This window comes from Physella acuta, unplaced genomic scaffold, assembly GCF_028476545.2.
Source record: "Physella acuta isolate Inbredline_101_S28 unplaced genomic scaffold, ASM2847654v3 ptg001254l, whole genome shotgun sequence".
Classification (NCBI taxonomy): domain Eukaryota; kingdom Metazoa; phylum Mollusca; class Gastropoda; family Physidae; genus Physella; species Physella acuta.
Window position 1 is genome coordinate 148,417 of NW_026732769.1, and position 19,963 is coordinate 168,379.

General features: G+C 40.5%; 1 protein-coding gene across 1 annotated transcript in view; it reads left to right on the top strand.

The window, feature by feature from the left end:
• The window catches only part of LOC131957655 (uncharacterized), a 31,241-nt gene extending 11,652 nt beyond the window's left edge, over positions 1-19,589 (top strand). The window contains exons 17-40 of the mRNA XM_059322392.1: positions 69-363; positions 1,338-1,503; positions 1,799-1,931; positions 2,395-2,617; positions 3,079-3,216; positions 3,694-3,864; positions 4,344-4,543; positions 5,168-5,492; positions 5,763-5,900; positions 6,733-6,979; positions 7,635-7,756; positions 8,431-8,590; positions 8,943-9,147; positions 9,579-9,678; positions 10,106-10,261; positions 10,454-10,621; positions 11,018-11,254; positions 11,778-11,909; positions 12,355-12,540; positions 12,858-13,310; positions 14,499-14,683; positions 14,864-15,129; positions 18,013-18,093; positions 18,268-19,589. Of these exons, the coding sequence (XP_059178375.1) occupies positions 69-363; positions 1,338-1,503; positions 1,799-1,931; positions 2,395-2,617; positions 3,079-3,216; positions 3,694-3,864; positions 4,344-4,543; positions 5,168-5,492; positions 5,763-5,900; positions 6,733-6,979; positions 7,635-7,756; positions 8,431-8,590; positions 8,943-9,147; positions 9,579-9,678; positions 10,106-10,261; positions 10,454-10,621; positions 11,018-11,254; positions 11,778-11,909; positions 12,355-12,540; positions 12,858-13,310; positions 14,499-14,683; positions 14,864-15,129; positions 18,013-18,093; positions 18,268-18,284 (4,504 nt within the window). The 3' untranslated portion in view covers positions 18,285-19,589. The remainder of the gene's footprint in view (positions 1-68; positions 364-1,337; positions 1,504-1,798; positions 1,932-2,394; positions 2,618-3,078; positions 3,217-3,693; positions 3,865-4,343; positions 4,544-5,167; positions 5,493-5,762; positions 5,901-6,732; positions 6,980-7,634; positions 7,757-8,430; positions 8,591-8,942; positions 9,148-9,578; positions 9,679-10,105; positions 10,262-10,453; positions 10,622-11,017; positions 11,255-11,777; positions 11,910-12,354; positions 12,541-12,857; positions 13,311-14,498; positions 14,684-14,863; positions 15,130-18,012; positions 18,094-18,267) is intronic.
• Positions 19,590-19,963: the final 374 nt, after the last annotated feature.

The following is a 19,963-nucleotide window of genomic DNA, read 5'->3' on the forward strand; positions in this document are numbered from 1 at the left end:
AGATTAAGGTGGTTAACTGGAGATATCAACTGGAATATTTCAGCTAATTAATTTATTTTTAATTACAGGGTTATAGACAGCAACAGCTGGTCTCAGGACATCTGGACACTGTCCACTGTTAATGCCATCTACGCAGTGGCTGAAGGTGTCCACAGAACACTGGTGATGAAGTGTGGAGCTAACTACAATGGCGTCTGCTCCAACTTCACCTACGGCAGTGACGTCCACGACCTGATCATGGCCCAGATGGACCAGGAGAGTTTCACTGAGATAGAGAGGGCTGTTTTTAACTTTGTTGTCAGGGAGGCAAACAAGACCTACAGCCTGATGAGATACCCTAGCAGTGGATCCCCTGAAATGCTGGTTGGTGATGTCTAAAAACTTCTTTTCTGTATACTCAACTCTTTTATTTGCTTGACATGAATTGAATAAACAAAAACAAATTGTTTTATTCCGAAACATTCGTTTCAATCAAGTAAAAGTTAATGAAATATGTGAGCCTCCACTACCTTTCTACAAATGTCTGACAAAATTACAATTTTTTAATTTTTATTTTCCTCAAATATTAAACAGTATTGGATTTCAAATTTTATTTTAAAACAACTTTAATTTTATTATAAATAACTAAAGTAACAAATAATAATGGTACTTGAAGCTAAAACATTACCTTTATACTATAAGAATATTGTCTGTTACCTTTGTACTATAAGAATATTGTCTGTTACCTTTGTACTATAAGACTATTGTCTGTTACCTTTGTACTATAAGACTATTGTCTGTTACCTTTGTACTATAAGACTATTGTCTGTTACCTTTGTACTATAAGACTATTGTCTGTTACCTTTGTACTATAAGAATATTGTCTGTTACCTTTGTACTATAAGAATATTGTCTGTTACCTTTGTACTATAAGACTATTGTCTGTTACCTTTGTACTATAAGACTATTGTCTGTTACCTTTGTACTATAAGAATATTGTCTGTTACCTTTGTACTATAAGACTATTGTCTGTTACCTTTGTACTATAAGAATATTGTCTGTTACCTTTGTACTATAAGACTATTGTCTGTTACCTTTGTACTATAAGACTATTGTCTGTTACCTTTGTACTATAAGAATATTGTCTGTTACCTTTGTACTATAAGACTATTGTCTGTTACCTTTGTACTATAAGAATATTGTCTGTTACCTTTGTACTATAAGACTATTGTCTGTTACCTTTGTACTATAAGACTATTGTCTGTTACCTTTGTACTATAAGAATATTGTCTGTTACCTTTGTACTATAAGACTATTGTCTGTTACCTTTGTACTATAACAATATTGTCTGCCAACAGGGCAGCCTGGATGGCAATGGGACCTTGACCTTGGTTGACAAGACCCGACTGTTGAGTGATTACAAGGCTGTAAAATCTGCTTGTGCCGGGGACTGTCTGGTGTGTAGTGCTGCTAATGCCAACCTGCAGGATATTACCCTCATTCCTGGAGATTTCTACATTGTTGGTAGGGAATGGCTTTGTTTGCCTAAAATACTCTCTCAGTTAGTTCTATCCTTTTGTCACTTTTTAAAAAGTTATTGTAATTATAAAGCAATGTTTTTTATTTCTACTTCCTGTCAATAACAAAAGTAATTTTTTCTTTCTCCAAAGTATTTTATGTAAAATAAATTTGTTTTATTAATATAACACTCTTAGCTAATTAAAATTGAACTGAAGAGACCTTCAGTTGTTTGTTTTTTTCCCACTGAATCTCTGTCAACTCCTGATCTAGTGTTGCTTCCAATGTTCCCACCCCTCAGGTCTGTTTGATGTCCACCTGCCTGGAGCCACACCTTTCACCTGTGGCGCCATCAACCCCAAGCATGGCCTGCAACTGCTGGAAGCTTTTCATTTTGCTCTGGAATATGTCAACAACAAGACCGGCTATTTTAAGTGAGTGAAAAATATGAAACCTCATCTGTATCACATTGATCAAACTTGTATGGAAATAGTGACATGCAATCAAATATTGACATGCACTCAAATATTAACATGCACTCAAATATTGATATGCACTCAAATATTGACATACATGCAAATATTGACACTCACTATTATATTGACATGCACTAGATATTTGCATGCACTCAAATATGAACTATCCCTAAAATATTGTAAGTAAAGTGGCAGCAAAGTGACCTCAGTTTATGAATGGATAGTGTGGTCATCACAATATTTTCTTTATTTTGTTAAAATACCAATGTATCTTAAGCATCAAATGTGAACATATAGGCAACATAACAGTATGTTACAACTGTAAAATAATTTTTGCTGCATAATTATATTAAACGTCTTAACTTTTAAGTGACTGTTTTTGAGGTACGCATTGAAAACATATTAACTCATTTTTCTTAAGGGACAAACTGCCCAATGTCCAGCTAGGTGGCGTTGGCCTGGACATGTGCATGTCCGCATCCAGGGCGGCCAACCTTGTGGCCAACATCCACAGTGGGAACATCGTGCTGAAGAAGAACGGCATCACTGTAGACTCGAGGATGATTGACGCATACATTGCCACCATGGACACGGAGTCTAGCACACGTGTTGCTGACATTCTTACACAGCTGGGGATACCTCAGGTCTGTACAACTGTTTGGGTGTCTGATCAAACAAACTCAAGCTATTAAATCTTACAATTATTATCTGTAACCAACAATTTATTCTTGCATTGTAAAGACTGAAGGAAACAGAAATATGTAAAAATATTTCTAGGTGGATTTATTTACTAACTTGTTTTCTCTCCTTGTTTGAAATTTACCACCCCTTCCTGTATGTGAAAGGGTACCTTTTCTTATTGATTTTATGTTTTATTTTAGCTTTTCAAAACACATATAATTTAACCATTTTTTATTGATTTTCTTTGTCTTGTAGAATAGCAAAAATATAGAGTTATTTCCCTTGCCTTTACGCCTAATTACTGTTTGAGTTAGTGCTGTTATTAGGGTCAGGATAAGGGCCAGGGTAGAACTCAATATAAAAGAAACCAGGTTTGTTATGCCATGTTGTCATGCTAACATGTAGCTGTTTCCCCACTGAGCAGATAAGTTATGGAGCCACAGGCATGGATCTGCTGGACAGGACCAAGTACAACTACTTCCTGCGCTCAGTGCCTGCTGATGACAAGCAGTGCAGGGCCATTGTCTCCTACCTCAAGAAGTTCCTCTACAACAACATCCAGGTCAGGGGTCGTTGCTTTAGCACTCAGCTCATGGGTCATTGCATTAATGTGTTACATCCTTCTGGTCAAGGGTCGCTTGTGATCTTTCATAAACAACACATTCTCAGGGTAGAGAGGAGGGTTCTGACTTGTGTAATGAGGGGCTGGAGGGAGGGTTTAGAAAGTGTGATGTCTGGTAAAAAGTAATGTCACAAACTGTATTTGAGCTGTCATTTTGCATTTTGAGAAGTCTGTTTTAGTAAATTGTAATAATTTACAGAGTTAATATTTTAGAAAACAACAGTATTTTAAAAAACAAAGACTACAATTTTAAGAGGGGTTGTAGTCTGTGGTGTAGTGTCAATTAAGGGGGTGGGGCTGGCTTTCTGTGACTCTGAAAAGAGAGCGAGGTAAAATTTGTTTTTAAAAAGCATGTCCTCATGTATATTATCATATTGCATGCTTACCTTGTATTAAATCTTTATATCTGTTATGCAGGTGATTACGTCATTTGATGAAATAGGTGAGCCAGGTGTCAAGGAGTTCAAGAGACTTTCCTTTGTCAACAAGATCTGCATCACCAAGGAGTATTTGGTGGGAGAGGGGGGAAATGTGGCGGCCGACGCCCCAGGTGTTATAAAGTCTATTGGAGCCAGGAAAGATGCTCAGGTATGTCTGGACCTTCTTTTTAATTCCAAACTTGTTTAAATTGCCATGGCAGGTGGATCTACCCACTGTCTACACCGCCAACAGCTTGACCACTGCTTCAGACCTCTATGGGCCACTGGACCTCTTGTATTCTACATGTGGTGTGTGAGAAAGTTACTGGATGTTTAATTACAAATTTGTGTTGACCAAAGGAAATCTTCAGCCACAAAAAAAAATTAAGCAAGAGTCAATGTTTTCAAGTGAATAGTTTAGGACTTAAAAATTGTGTTAAGCATCCTAAACATTTGGAACTTTATACATCTGAATGAAAGTATGATACTGCTGAATGAAATTATGATACTTAGTATGATGTTTAGTGTTTCGTGTCTTATCTGACATAGATGCACTAAAGTTGTATGTTATTAGATATATTATCAAGCTATTGTCCCATATAAAGTTGTTTGTAGTGTAATATATTATTAACCTTTTGTCCCATGCAGGTGGTGGTGCTGTGGATGAAGGATCCTCTCCCCTTGCTTGAGGCAGCCAGCAGTGATGACACCATCAGCAGTACCTTCCTGTTTATCGCCACGGACAAGTGGGGCGCTGACGCAGACTACCTGGCCAACCCCAAACTCTTTAACCTGCTCAAGTACAGAAACCTGGTCATTCTGGACGTGGAGACAGCTGATGTGCCAGAGTAAGTGGCTGGCAAGTCAGTGGTTTTGTGGGGAATTGTGTGGCAAGTCAGTGGTTTTGTGGGGAATTGTGTGGCAAGTCAGTGGTTTTGTGGGGAATCATGTGGCAAGTCAGTGGTTTTGTGGGGAGTCGTGTGGCAAGTCAGTGGTTTTATAGGGAATTGTGTGGCAAGTCAGTGGTTTTGTGGGGAATTGTGTGGCAAGTCAGTGGTTTTGTAGGGAGTCGTGTGACAAGTCAGTGGTTTTGTAGGGAGTCGTGTGACAAGTCAGTGGTTTTGTGGGGAATTGTGTGGCAAGTCAGTGGTTTTTTAGGGAATCATGTGGTTGGTACAGTGACCCCATGGTTTGATACAGTAGCTAAAGCTATGTAAAAGGATAGGGCTACAGTGAATTTAAAAGAATGGGGTTACAGTGAATTAGAACAGGGCTACAATGAATTTAAAAGAATAGAGCTACAATGAATTTAAAAGAATAGGGCTACAGTGAATTTAAAAGAATGGGGCTACAATGAATTTAAAAGAATAGGGCTATGGTGAACTTTAAACAATTGGGCTAAAGCTAATTTAAAAGACTGGGGCTTAAACCAATTTTAAAAAGTCCTATATAAATTGAAATTTTTATTTCAGCTATGATCGCTATCTGGAGTTCAAAACACCCAGCAACTATCTGGCCAACCCTTGGTTCAAAGATTTCTTTGAGAACCTACAGAACTGCTACTGGGACTCCCCTAGTGGCACACGTCTGGTCAAATGTGACCCTAGCTCCACCATACCGCGTGCTGATAACTACGTCCAGGACTCATACGTCTTGTATGTTATCAATGCTGTCTTCTCCGCTGCCATGGGCATACACAACGCCATCAAGTCTGTCTGTACGAGTAACACAGGTGCCTGCAACTTGTACGTAACTAGTGGTGAGAGGCGGCAAAAAGTTTTAACTGGCATCCTCAATGTAAGTTGACCTGGCCACAGGGAAGAATTTAAATTTAAAAAATCTGTTGTTGCTCCGAGCGTTAGAAACTAAATAAGTCGGTTCAAATATTCAATACTATATTGAAAGCTAGCTGCTTTTGATATTTAAGATTTTGACCAATTGAATGCAAATATCTTTGAAATTCCTCAATTATTGTTTCATTGAAACAATTTTAAAGTATCTTGACATATTAGCTTTATTCACACTAATGTGTCATCTCCCTTTAAAGACGTTGTTCTCTCCCCTTAGGTCAACTTTACAGATGACACCCACCAGCCCTTCTACTACACTGAAGATGGCCAGAGTTCCAGAGGTTTCCATGTCTACAACGTCACCTACACAGCTGATGCCAACAAACTCACACAGAGTGACTTTAGGTACCAAAATGTAAGTATGCTTAGTGTAAATCCCAGCTTAGAAAACTATATTCTCTCTCATTATCAATTACTATTTTTACTCAGAATTTAAACAAAAACTTTCTGAATGATTGTGATATAAAATACAAGATTGTTATTGTATTCCTATAATGTATAATCTGTATATTGTTACCATGATAATCTATATTGTAAAGCATTAACTAAAAAAAAAAACAGTAACAAAGATATGTTAAACATAAAATTAAACTTCATGGGCAAAGGATGCAAACAACTCTTCTTTTAGCAATACATAACTCTGTGTAGATTTGAAATAAAAAATGACATCATAACTAATCAATTAAATGCTATTCTAATCATAGGTGTAGCGAGGGGGGGGGGGTGTGCGGACTGCACTGGGTGACACCATTTAGGGGGGTGACACCAAGGCAAAAAATTGCAAAATATATAGAGAAAAACTTGAGAGGGGTGGTGCAAATCGAAAGTTTGAAAGTTTGTCCCCGGGAAGGGTCGCACGCCTCTGAGGGGTGACACCATTAAGTGCCGCACCGGGTGACACCCGACCTCGCTACGCCACTGATTCTAATCAATCTTTAAGTCCATGACACCCCCATTTATTTTTTGTATCTGTTCACCACAGGTGGGTTCCTATAATGACACCCATATAGACCCCACCCCCATTTATTTTTTGTATCTGTTCACCACAGGTGGGTTCCTATAATGACACCCATATAGACCCCACCCCCATTTATTTTTTGTATCTGTTCACCACAGGTGGGTTCCTATAATGACACCCATATAGACCCCCCCACCCTCCATTTATTTTTTGTATCTATTCACCACAGGTGGGTTCCTATAATGACACCCATTTCCTGAAGCTGGACATCACCTATGAGACCAGGTTCTCCGCCTCATGTGACGCCCCAAGAACTGATTCCAATGTAGCCGACTGTGTCTGCCTGTTCCCAACAGACCTGCCATCCAGGTTCATGAAAAAAGATGACGGGGGACGAGGCTTGAGCGTGGTTTACATTGGGGATGTACACCAACCTCACCCAACCAACCCACTGGCTTGTGGGGCTATCAACACTGGTAAGTTTTGTTTTCCTGCTACACACTGTAAGTTTACATTGGGGATGTCCACCAACCTCACCCGACCAACCCACTGGCTTGTGGGGCTATCAACACTGGTAAGTTTTGTCTTCATGTTACACACTGTAAGTTTACATTGGGGATGTACACCAACCTCACCCAACCAACCCACTGGTAAGTTTTGTTTTCCTGCTACACACTGTAAGTTTACATTGGGGATGTCCACCAACCTCACCCAACCAACCCACTGGCTTGTGGGGCTATCAACACTGGTAAGTTTTGTTTTCCTGCTACACACTGTATAGTAAGTTTCCCACTCTGGCCTGGTGCTCCGTAGAGCAGATGAAGTAGAGTTCTTTTGTTTCTGTGACCTCAGCATGTGAAGGGATAGTGTGGTCAGTACTTTGTCCAGTCACTTTTACTTTCCTGGGTGGACCCAGTGTTCCAACTTGGCAGTGTAAGCATGTGTGCTCTCTACTGTCCATTAATGCTGTCCCATCACACTGCCTATTGACTGCTGGTAAATTAATGAATCCTATCAACACATAGGAAAAAATAGTTTTATGTCTTTTTTTATTTAATTTTTTTAAAATTCAGTGTAAAAAAGTTGAAACTTGGATTTTATTTTAAAAAAATACTTTCAATGTTTATCCAGGTGTGGAACTTCAGAAGTTGCTGGCATTTTTCTACGCTGTTGATCGCATCAACACCAACAGCAACCAGAACCTTCCTGACTACATCAGGCTGGATGGTTTGGCCCTAGACAGCTGCACTCATGTAAGCTGTCTTGGTTACCTCACTTCTGTCTTGGTTACCTCACTTCTGTCTTGGTTACCTCACTTCTGTCTTGGTTACCTCACTTCTGTATTGGTTACCTCACTTCTGTCTTGGTTACCTCACTTCTGTCTTGGTTACCTCACTTCTGTCTTGGTTACCTCACTTCTGTATTGGTTACCTCACTTCTGTATTGGTTACCTCACTTCTGTCTTGGTTACCTCACTTCTGTATTGGTTACCTCACTTCTGTCTTGGTTACCTCACTTCTGTCTTGGTTACCTCACTTCTGTCTTGGTTACCTCACTTCTGTCTTGGTTACCTCACTTCTGTATTGGTTACCTCACTTCTGTATTGGTTACCTCACTTCTGTCTTGGTTACCTCACTTCTGTATTGGTTACCTCACTTCTGTCTTGGTTACCTCACTTCTGTCTTGGTTACCTCACTTCTGTCTTGGTTACCTCACTTCTGTCTTGGTTACCTCTACTCCAAGCAGTTATCTTCCTAGATATTACTTTCTTTCAAAAAAAAAATTTAAAACTCTGTTGGTTAGATAGACTATTACGGCAACAAATAAAGAAAACAATTAGAACTTGTTTCATCCATTACTTAATGTTCTAAAAATACAACTGCCACTTATTTTGATATTTTGTAACTCTCCTGTGTGTTGACCACAGGCTTTGAGGCTTGGCCAGGATGTGTACAACGTCCTCAGTGGCAACCAGCTGTGTGACTCTGACGACTACGGCCTCCTCATCCCCCCTGCCTCCATCGTGGCTTTTGTCATAGACAAAGATTCCAACACGCTGCCGGTCAGCAGCATGCTCCTGCAGGAGAGTAAGTCAACTTTGGTTTCCATCTGGTTTGGTAGCTGTTAAACACATGAGCTTTTTTTTTTGTTTGCTATGATTTTAGTGGCTTGTGTTCTAAGACCAATTTAGTATATATTCTAAGTTGACTAATTAATTAAATATTTTAAATGGTCAAGAAAAAAAATGTCTAAAGTTCTATCAGCTCTAAGCATGTATGAAATTTTTCAGAAATTTATGTTTATTTTTATTTTAAGTTATTGAATGTTATTAGAATTAATTAATTAAGATAGTATTGAGAATGATGTCTTATATGAATGTAAACTACATGCCAAGTGCTGTATGTAAGTCCACTGATTAACATTGATCCCCCTGACCAGAGATCACCAGTATATCTCCCACTGCTGGCAGTGCTCTGCTGAGTGACAGGATTCTCTACCCTTACTTCCTGCGCACCAGGGGAGACAACCTACTCACTGCCCAGATTATCCTCAATGTTGCCCAGCAGGCCAAGTGGGACTACCTCAGTGTCCTGTACTCAGACTCACTGGCATATCAGGGAGCTAAAGAGTCTCTCCTAGACAGGTAAGCACCAGAGTCTCTCCTAGACAGGTAAGCCTATACTCAGATTCCCGGCATATCAGGGAGCTAAAGAGTCTCTCCTAGACAGGTAAGCCTATACTCAGACTCACTGGCATATCAGGGAGCTAAAGAGTCTCTCCTTGACAGGTAAGCACCAACATCTCACTTAGACAGGTCAGATTCACAGACTATATTTCAGTGTGTGTGTTGTGACACAATCATTTAGTTGAATGCCTGTGTAAATGCTAATAAGCTAATGAAGTATTTGCTAGTATGGAACTAAATAAATTATTTAAAAGTTGGCAACTGAATGCATTTAAAACTGGTGCAATAAAAAAAAAACAAATGATTCAAATCTTTGCAAACAATTTTTATCTCAACCAGTTATAGAAGTATGAGATGATCTAAGAAATGTACCAATTTCCTCCTTACAGTTCAGAAGATCTTGGGGCTTGTGTGGGGGATGCCGTGCCACTCCCCATGAATGCTACACTAGCTGACGCTGAACTGGCATTAAACAGAATCAGTCAGCAGGTAGGACTTTGTTTTGTTTTTTGTGTGGGGATTCTCTTGTAAAAATGTCAAGTCCTTTTTTTGATTCTCTTGTATAGATGTCCAATGTCTTGTAATTTGTGTGTTGAATCTCTTGTATAGATGTCCAATGTCTTGTAATTTGTGTGTTGAATCTCTTGTATAGATGTCCAATGTCTTGTAATTTGTGTGTTGATTCTCTTGTATAGATGTCCAATGTCTTGTAATTTGTGTGTTGAATCTCTTGTATAGATGTCCAATGTCTTGTAATTTGTGTGTTGATTCTCTTGTATAGATGTCCAATGTCTTGTAATTTGTGTGTTGATTCTCTTGTATAGATGTCCAATGTCTTGTAATTTGTGTGTTGATTCTCTTGTATAGATGTCCAATGTCTTGTACTAAAAATGTTTTTAAAAAATGTTGTTGCCAGGTTGGAGCCCGGGGTGTTGTGCTGTTTGTGGAGCCCAACCACCTGAAACTGCTGATGCAGGCCACACAGTCTCTTGGTTTGACTGGCAGATTTGTCTGGGTCCTGCCCTATGACTTTACAACTGATCCAAACTTTCTGCTGGGCTATGAGCAGGAGGTAAACAAATGGTGTACTCCAGCTAACACTCTTTCTGTATTACAGTAACACCCCACCACTCCCTTCCCAGATCAATGTAACTTTGAATAATCTTTTAAATATAAAATATGTACTTAGTTTAGAGGCTTTAAAAAATAAAGAATAAACCAAATTTTATTTTAAAAATAACCCTGACCTTTCTTACCAATGTAGCTGGCTGGGTCTCTCATTATTGAGCCTCGCTCTGCTTTTGTGGATGACTTCAAGAGATACCTCAAGAACAACCTGAGCTACAAGAACAAAGCTGTCAGCAAGATCCCATCTGATTGGTTCCAGGAGATCTACGAGACCCTCCACCAGTGTAATATCCTGGACATTGAGGTACATCATGTCCATGTCAACACAATGTCCACTAGACTTTTTAACACAATATCCAATAGATACTTCAACACAATGTCCACTAGACACTTGGACACATTGTCCAATAGATACTTTTAACACAATGTCTACCAGACACTTCAATCTACCATACTTTAAAATGTTTACTTTAAAAAAGAAATGTATAACTTTATAAAAGTATTTTGACAATTAGTTTTTCAAATTTGATTACAAGACTACCTCTTAATATTAGGAAACTAAATTCATTATTCTCTCCTGTGAGTATTTCAGTGAATTTATGTAAACAACTGACTTTTATTTGTGAAGCAATTAGATAGTGATAGTAATCTCTATGATACAGTTAAAACTAATGTGTCTGTCTGTACTTGCGTATTGCAGAAGCCAAGTGTGATGAAGTACTCCAAGATCTGCACCGGGGATGAGGACATCTCAGATGCCATGATACCCCAGGACCCCAGCATTCTGCATGTCATCATCAGCGTCTACTCCATCGCCTTTGGGCTGACCCGGGTGGATGAATGCAAGGCCGCCACACTGGACATTGCTGCCTGCCTGCAGCTACTGCCCAACAGGAATGACCTCATCTACCAGGGCATATCTGGCGTCTATTTTAGGGTAAGTCAATAAGGCTTTTATTCTAGTAAACTTTACTAGGCTTGTTTAATTAGCTTTACAAGGCTTGTGTAGTTAGCTTTACAAGGCTTGTGTAGTTAGCTTTACAAGACTTGTGTAGTTAGCTTTACAAGACTTGTGTAGTTAGCTTTACAAGACTTGTGTAGTTAGCTTTACAAGACTTGTGTAGTTAGCTTTACAAGACTTGTGTAGTTAGCTTTACAAGGCTTGTTTATTTATCTTTAGCTGTCCAGAGCTTAGTATAGAATAAAAAACATTCCAAGCTATTTCTGGTAACATGATAAGGTCGTAGTTCACCAGATATTTAACAGATGCTGAAGTTCAACATTGGAATATTTTGTGATTTGTCTGTATTGAAATGTCTATAACTTTTAAATACAGCTGTTATGTGTGGTTAAGTTCACGTTCCAATTGTATGAGCAGCTGGTGATGTGATGTGTGTAGCCCCCACTGTGACATTGTACCATATTGTGACCTTGAACCATGTATGATGTCATACTTGCAGGTGCTGCCAGAGCTACTGGGAGACCAGAGCTTCTTCTTCCAGTTTGACCAAAATGAAAATGGAAATGCTGGTTATGTAATCAAGAACTACCAAGTTAGCCCGGTAGCCCCCAACCCTTACATTGCTAGGGAGGTGAGTAGCCCTGTAGCCCCCCCCCCCCCCCCCCAACCCTTACATTGCTAGGGAGGTGAGTAGCCCTGTAGCCCCCCCCCCCCCCCCCAACCCTTACATTGCTAGGGAGGTGAGTAGCCCTGTAGCCCCCCCCCCCCCCCCCCCCCACCCCCCGAACCCTTACATTGCTAGGGAAGTGAGTGATCTGGTTCCTTCCTAGCATTGAGAACACATTTTCTAAGGTTCATTGTTGACAAGAGAGTAGGCTTAGCAAGAATTAAATACCTTAGTCTCTAATAGAGCATTAAATAACTGCTCATAGAGTGAGAGAACTGATTTTTGTATTAAAGTAAAACTACTTTTTAAAGTTTAATCATGTAACACCTAGTACATAGTTTATTACTCCTTATTTACATTTGTTGGAACAGGTGTTCTACCTTTATGTTTTTTACCTTATGTCTGACAGATTGGAACGTACACAACAAAAGGACTAGACATCAACCTAGGCCAGTACGCCGCAGGGAACCTGTATAGTCGAGGCTCTGTACCTGCGTCTCTCTGTGCTGCAGGCACGGTGTGTACATGTCAGCTGACCAGTGACAGGAGCTGGAAGTACCAGCCTGTGTCTATATCTGATCCTGACAGTGTCAAGGTCAGTCTATCTCTCAAAATTTTTCTTAGCATTTCAAGCTCTTCATGTATGGGCTCAGTTGTTTTTTTTACTCTCTGGAATTTTGATCTCAATGTGTTGAACTCAATGTTTAAAGATTTTCTATAATATAGTTCAGCTCATTTATTTTATACAACTATATATATTGTAATTCCTAAAACTGACGACACAGGTATAATAAAGTCTAACCGTATCTTTATGCTCTTGAACTGCAGATGGAGACAATTACTGGTGTATATTAAACAGGACCTGATATTTAAATTTATTGATCCAACTATTTTCTTTCCTTTGGTAAACAGGTGGGAGGTATTTACATCGACCCCGCCACCAACCAACAGGTCAAAGTTGAGAGTGTGCCAGCCATTGGAGACAGATTCCCTCAAGCCTGGGCCATCATCCTGTCCGTCCTGGCTGCCCTGGGTGCTGCTATCTCTCTGGGGATCTTCATCTACCTGCTGATCATGTACCCCGTGCGTGGCGGCACCTCCATCCTGGGCTACATCCTGTCCTTTGGCATCATCTTCCTCTACCTCATGGTCTTCCCCTTCATCGCACACGCCGAGGAGAGAATGTGTGGACTGAGGAGGTTCGGCCTAGGTCTGGTCTACGCTATAGTGTACTCAGCCCTTATGGTCAAGCTGGTAGACTGCTGGAGGGTGCGGGGGAAAGATGACACATACAGTGCCAAGTACAGCAAACTGGGTCGCCCGGTTGGCCTTTTCCTGGTCACTGTCTTCTTTGTCCTGGTACAGGTAAGAAATGTTAGGCTTTTTTACTTGTACAGGTACAATTTGACCAGACTTTCTCCTGGTACAAGTAAGAAATGTTAGGCTTTTTTACTTGTACAGGTACAATTTGACCTGACTTTGTCCTGGTACAGGTAAGAAATGTTAGGCTTTTTTACTTGTACAGGTACAATTTGACCAGACTTTGTCCTGGTACAGGTAAGAAATGTTAGGCTTTTTTACTTGTACAGGTACAATTTGACCAGACTTTGTCCTGGTACAGGTAAGAAATGTTAGGCTTTTTTACTTGTACAGGTACAATTTGACCAGACTTTGTCCTAGTACAGGTAAGAAATGTTAGGCTTTTTTACTTGTACAGGTACAATTTGAGCAGACTTTGTACTTTTACAGGTAAGAAATGTTAGGCTTTTTTACTTGTACAGGTACAATTTGAGCAGACTTTGTACTTTTACAGGTAAGAAATGTTAGGCTTTTTTACTTGTACAGGTACAATTTGAGCAGACTTTGTACTTTTACAGGTAAGAAATGTTAGGCTTTTTTACTTGTACAGGTACAATTCGACCAGACTTTGTCCTGGTACATGTAAGAAATGTTAGGCTTTTTTACTTGTACAGGTACAATTCGACCAGACTTTGTCCTAGTACAGGTAAGAAATGTTAGGCTTTTTTACTTGTACAGGTACAATTCGACCAGACTTTGTCCTGGTACAAGTAAGAAATGTTAGGCTTTTTTACTTGTACAGGTACAATTCGACCAGACTTTGTCCTGGTACATGTAAGAAATGTTAGGCTTTTTTACTTGTACAGGTACAAACAATTTGGCCTGACTTTGTACTTGTATTATTGCAAAAACAATTTAGCCAGAATTTGTACTTGTCCGAATTTTTTAAAGGACAAAATTGATGACAAACAAGTTAATTTTCTTTTGAATTGTGGGTATTTGGTCTGCGTGTAAGTGAGGGGGGGGGGGATTTGTGACATGGCTGATGTGGTCTGCTATTTGTGCCTATAGTGTGGGAGAAGTGGTGTAACATTTATGGATGACCCCATATACATGGTCGGGATTCAGTATAGACATACTCATGATTGTGTACAAAACGTGTGTGGATAGATTGTGTACAAAATGCTTGTGGCATAAGATTGTGTAGAAAGTGCTTGTGTCATTAGATTGTATAGAAAGTGCTTCTGTCCCTAGGTGATCATCAACACAGAGTGGCTGATCCTGGAACCCCCCACAGTGACCAGAATCTTCTACAACAACCAGTACTGGCCTCGCTGCTCACCTGATGACTTCTATGATGAAGGCCTGGTGCTCTCTCTTGTCTACATCATGGTCATCATATTCTTCTCTCTCATTGTTGGCCTCTTATCATACTCATCGTAAGTATGCACTACAGCAGAGATTCACAAACTTTTAGTTGCCTCTCTGATATATACACATACATGTGAGTGAGTTGTTTTTATGTAAGGTAGTTGTCATTTTTGGATGTAGTTCAGTCCATGAAATCGTGCTATAAAACAAGCTGTGTACATGATATAATAAATGTTGACTACCCCCAGGAGCAAGAACCACCGTGAGGCTCGCTGGATACTTGGCATCCTGATTCTAAGTGTGCCCTGCTGGGTCATCTGGTGCTCTGTGTCCATCATTGGCGCCATCAAGGTGCGGGACGCTGCCGTGTGTGTTGGGCTGCTGGTGAACGCCACAGTGATGCTGGTGATGGTGCCGGTCAGGAAGTTGTACCTGCTGCACACCTACAACGCCATGATAGAGGTGGAGGAGGAGCAGGCGGACACCAGGAGTCATCTCAATGGCAGCCATAAAGGTGGGTCTAGCAGCCATAAAGGTGGGTCTAGCAGCTATAAAGGTGGGTCTAGCAGCCATAAAGGTGGGTCTATCAGCCATAAAGGTGGGTCTAGTAGCCATAAAGGTGGGTCTAGCAGCCATAAAGGTGGGTCTTATAGCCATAAAGGTGGGTCTAGCAGCCATAAAGGTGGGTCTAACAGCCATAAAGGTGGGTCTAACAGCCATAAAGGTGGGTCTAGCAGCCAGATAGGTGGATCTAACAGCCATAAAGGTGGGTCTAGCAGCCATAAAGGTGGGTCTAGCAGCCATAAAGGTGGGTCTAGCAGCCATAAAGGTGGGTCTAGCATCCATATAGGTGGGTCTAGCAGCCATAAAGGTGGGTCTAGCAGCCATAAAGGTGGGTCTGGCAGCCATATAGGTGGGTCTAGCAGCCATAAAGGTGGGTCTAGCAGCCATAAAGGTGGGTCTAGCAGCCATATAGGTGGGTCTAGCAGCCATATAGGTGGGTCTAGCAGCCAGATAGGTGGATCTAACAGCCATAAAGGTGGGTCTAGCAGCCATAAAGGTGGGTCTAGCAGCCAGATAGGTGGGTCTAACAGCCATAAAGGTGGGTCTAGCATCCATATAGGTGGGTCTAGCAGCCAGATAGGTGGGTCTAACAGCCATAAAGGTGGGTCTAGCAGCCATATAGGTGGGTCTAGCAGCCAGATAGGTGGGTCTAGCAGCCAGATAGGTGGGTCTAACAGCCATAAAGGTGGGTCTAGCAGCCATATAGGTGGGTCTAGCAGCCATAAAGGTGCGTCTAGCAGCCATAAAGGTGGGTCTAGCAGCCATGTAAGTGGGTCTAACAGCCATTAAGGTGGGTCTAGCAGCCATAAAGGTGGGTCTAGCAGCCATAAAGGTGAGTCTGGCAGTCTCAAAGGTGGGTCTAGCAGCCATAAAGGTGGGTCTAGCAGCCATAAAGGTGGGTCTAACAGCCATAAAGGTGGCTCTAGCAGCCATAAAGGTGGGTCTAGCAGCCATATAGGTGAGTCTGGCAGTCTCAAAGGTGGGTCTAACAGCCATAAAGGTGGGTCTAGCAGCCATAAAGCTGGGTCTAACAGCCGTAAAGGTGGGTCTAGCAGCCATAAAGGTGGGTCTAACAGCCATAAAGGTGGGTCTAGCAGCCATAAAGGTGGGTCTGGCAGTCTCAAAGGTGAGTCTGGCAGCCATAAAGGTGGGTCTAGCAGCCATAAAGGTGGGTCTAGCAGCCATAAAGGTGGGTCTAGCAGCCATAAAGGTGGGTCTAGCAGCCATATAGGTGGGTCTAGCAGCCATATAGGTGGGTCTAGCAGCCATATAGGTGGGTCTAACAGCCATAAAGGTGGGTCTAGCAGCCATAAAGGTGGGTCTAGCAGCCATAAAGGTGGGTCTAGCAGCCATAAAGGTGGGTCTAGCAGCCATAAAGGTGGGTCTAACAGCCATAAAGGTGGGTCTAACAGCCATAAAGGTGGGTCTAGCAGCCATAAAGGTGGGTCTAACAGCCATAAAGGTGGGTCTAACAGCCATAAAGGTGGGTCTAGCAGCCATAAAGGTGGGTCTAACAGCCATAAAGATGGGTCTAACTGTCTCAATGGCAGCCACAAAGGTGGGTCTAACAGCCATAAAGGTGGGTCTAACAGCCATAAAGGTGGGTCTAGCAGCCATAAAGGTGGGTCTAACAGCCATAAAGGTGGGTCTAACAGCCATAAAGGTGGGTCTAGCAGCCATAAAGGTGGGTCTAACAGCCATAAAGATGGGTCTAACGGTTTCAATGGCAGCCACAAAGGTGGGTCTAACAGCCATAAAGGTGGGTCTAACAGCCATAAAGGTGGGTCTAGCAGCCATAAAGGTGGGTCTAACAGCCATAAAGGTGGGTCTAACAGCCATAAAGGTGGGTCTAGCAGCCATAAAGGTGGGTCTAACAGCCATAAAGATGGGTCTAACGGTCTCAATGGCAGCCATAAAGGTGGGTCTAACAGCCATAAAGGTGGGTCTAGCAGCCATAAAGGTGGGTCTGGCAGTCTCAAAGGTGAGTCTGGCAGCCATAAAGGTGGGTCTAGCAGCCATAAAGGTGGGTCTAGCAGCCATAAAGGTGGGTCTAGCAGCCATAAAGGTGGGTCTAGCAGCCATATAGGTGGGTCTAGCAGCCATATAGGTGGGTCTAACAGCCATAAAGGTGGGTCTAGCAGCCATAAAGGTGGGTCTAGCAGCCATATAGGTGGGTCTAGCAGCCATATAGGTGGGTCTAACAGCCATAAAGGTGGGTCTAGCAGCCATAAAGGTGGGTCTAGCAGCCATAAAGGTGGGTCTAGCAGCCATAAAGGTGGGTCTAGCAGCCATAAAGGTGGGTCTAGCAGCCATAAAGGTGGGTCTAACAGCCATAAAGGTGGGTCTAACAGCCATAAAGGTGGGTCTAGCAGCCATAAAGGTGGGTCTAACAGCCATAAAGGTGGGTCTAACAGCCATAAAGGTGGGTCTAGCAGCCATAAAGGTGGGTCTAACAGCCATAAAGATGGGTCTAACGGTCTCAATGGCAGCCACAAAGGTGGGTCTAACAGCCATAAAGGTGGGTCTAACAGCCATAAAGGTGGGTCTAGCAGCCATAAAGGTGGGTCTAACAGCCATAAAGGTGGGTCTAACAGCCATAAAGGTGGGTCTAGCAGCCATAAAGGTGGGTCTAACAGCCATAAAGATGGGTCTAACGGTCTCAATGGCAGCCACAAAGGTGGGTCTAGCAGCCATAAAAGCTGGGTCTAAGGAAAATGGTCCTTATTGTTAGACCCTCCATTTTATTTACCCATATAAACCCAGTATTAAAATCAACCAGTTTTACAAAACAATCAACCACAAACTTACCTAACATGAATGATATGTGGTGCAGGTGGTGACCACAGCTCCGTGGTGTATGGAAGACAGTATGACAACAACCCAAGACTACATGATAGAGACTCACAACTCTACAGTAAGTTCTCATTTTTTTTACTGAAAGAACTGTACTTCACTATACAGTTATCATAGTTCATGTGGTATGTTAATAAATGTTTGAAATAATTTCAAAACATACTTTTCTTACCTCCTTATAATCTACTATTAGAGTACATTTTAACTTAAAATTTTGCATCGTTTTTCACTCCAGGTAAAGGTGACTTTTAGTTGAATGATGAAGGTGAAGTTTTGTGATCTCGTCTCAACTTTGGGTTTGTTTGTTTTGATATGCAGCAGGATTTTGTTTTTAGAATACAATTTCCATTCTGTATGAAATACAATTCTGTTTTTGGGCTTTAGAAACAAAAGAAGAAAATTTGAAATGATGATGATTTACTTTTATTATTTTATTTCCTAATATGTTAAAAAATACTTACCGTACAAACATATTAAAACTGTTATCTTTTATGATTGATAATAATTTATTAAGTAGAATTATCCTATGCAAAAAGTTGTTTTATATGAAATATTGATTGTTGCAGCCTACAAACTGTATGACACAAAGTATGTTGTTTTGTTTGTTTGTTTTTTGCTTTTTACAATGTAACTATCAGATATCCCATTTTTTAAGGTTCTGTGTGTGATGGATAAGTGATAAATGTAAATGTGTGCTACAGTCTTTATTAAAATGTGTCTGTAGCTGTTTGTGTAAACATGCCAGATTTTTCTGAGTTTTTTGGAAAATTAGACTTCTAATGTATTTCATAATCCAACTTAGCTCCACATATTGATGTCAGAAAGTATGTTTGAACAAGATTTACTTAAAAAATTGTTGGTCTACAGATGTAGTTTAAAAAAAAAATATTATTATATACAGTTACCAGAGAGAATCTGGATTTAATGATTAACTTTTCATGTTTGTGTCAAAAAATTCATTTTATTTTTTTAACATTTGTTAACTGTTAGTACTTTTATAGGCAAATTGTCATCTCTGTTTACATCTGTTTTGTAATGAACTCTATTGAAGAATTAAAATACTGATTGCTCAATACTTTCACAATTTTATGAAATTAAAATTTTGGGATCTATTGGGTTAAAATTCTGTAATCTGTTAAACCTGATAAAATGGTTTTAGAATTTAAAGACCCACTTTTTGTATGAGTTCATGAAAAGTTTTAAAAAGTAGTAGTTAAAATATGTAACAATTTTGTATGTGATATACTTTCATTTCTAAAAGAAAAACGTGTATATTTTTAAAATTTCAGCTTTTAGTTATCCTAATTCTTTTTATATTATTGTATGTCATTTCTATTTAAACAAAAAATGTCCTATACATAAGAATATTTTTTTTCCATTTGTATTTCAACTGTTTCTGGTGTAATGATGTAAAGAGACCTCCATCTTGTGCACACCAGTCTTTGTAAATATAAACTGACTCAGCTTTTGTTTACACATTAGGTTTGTATAGCCACTTTCATCATCTTTTGTACTGTTACAGAAAAATATATTTATAAATAATATATCGATAAACCACTTAGAGTTGTGTTGATGTGTGGTCAAGTTGTGGTGTGAATGTCACAGGTTTGGTGTTCATGTCATGTGGACAGGTTTGGATGTCAAGTCTACACAGGTTTGGTGTGGATGTCATATGGACACAGGTTTGGTGTGGATGTCATGTGGACACAGGTTTGGTGTGGATGTCATGTGGAAACATGTTTGGTGTGGATGTCATGTGGACACAGGTTTGGTGCGGATGTCATGTGGACACAGGTTTGGTGTGGATGTCATGTGGAAACAGGTTTGGTGTGGATGTCATGTGGAAACATGTTTGGTGTGGATGTCATGTGGACACAGGTTTTGTGTGGATGTCATGTGGACACAGGTTTGGTGTGGATGTCATGTGGACA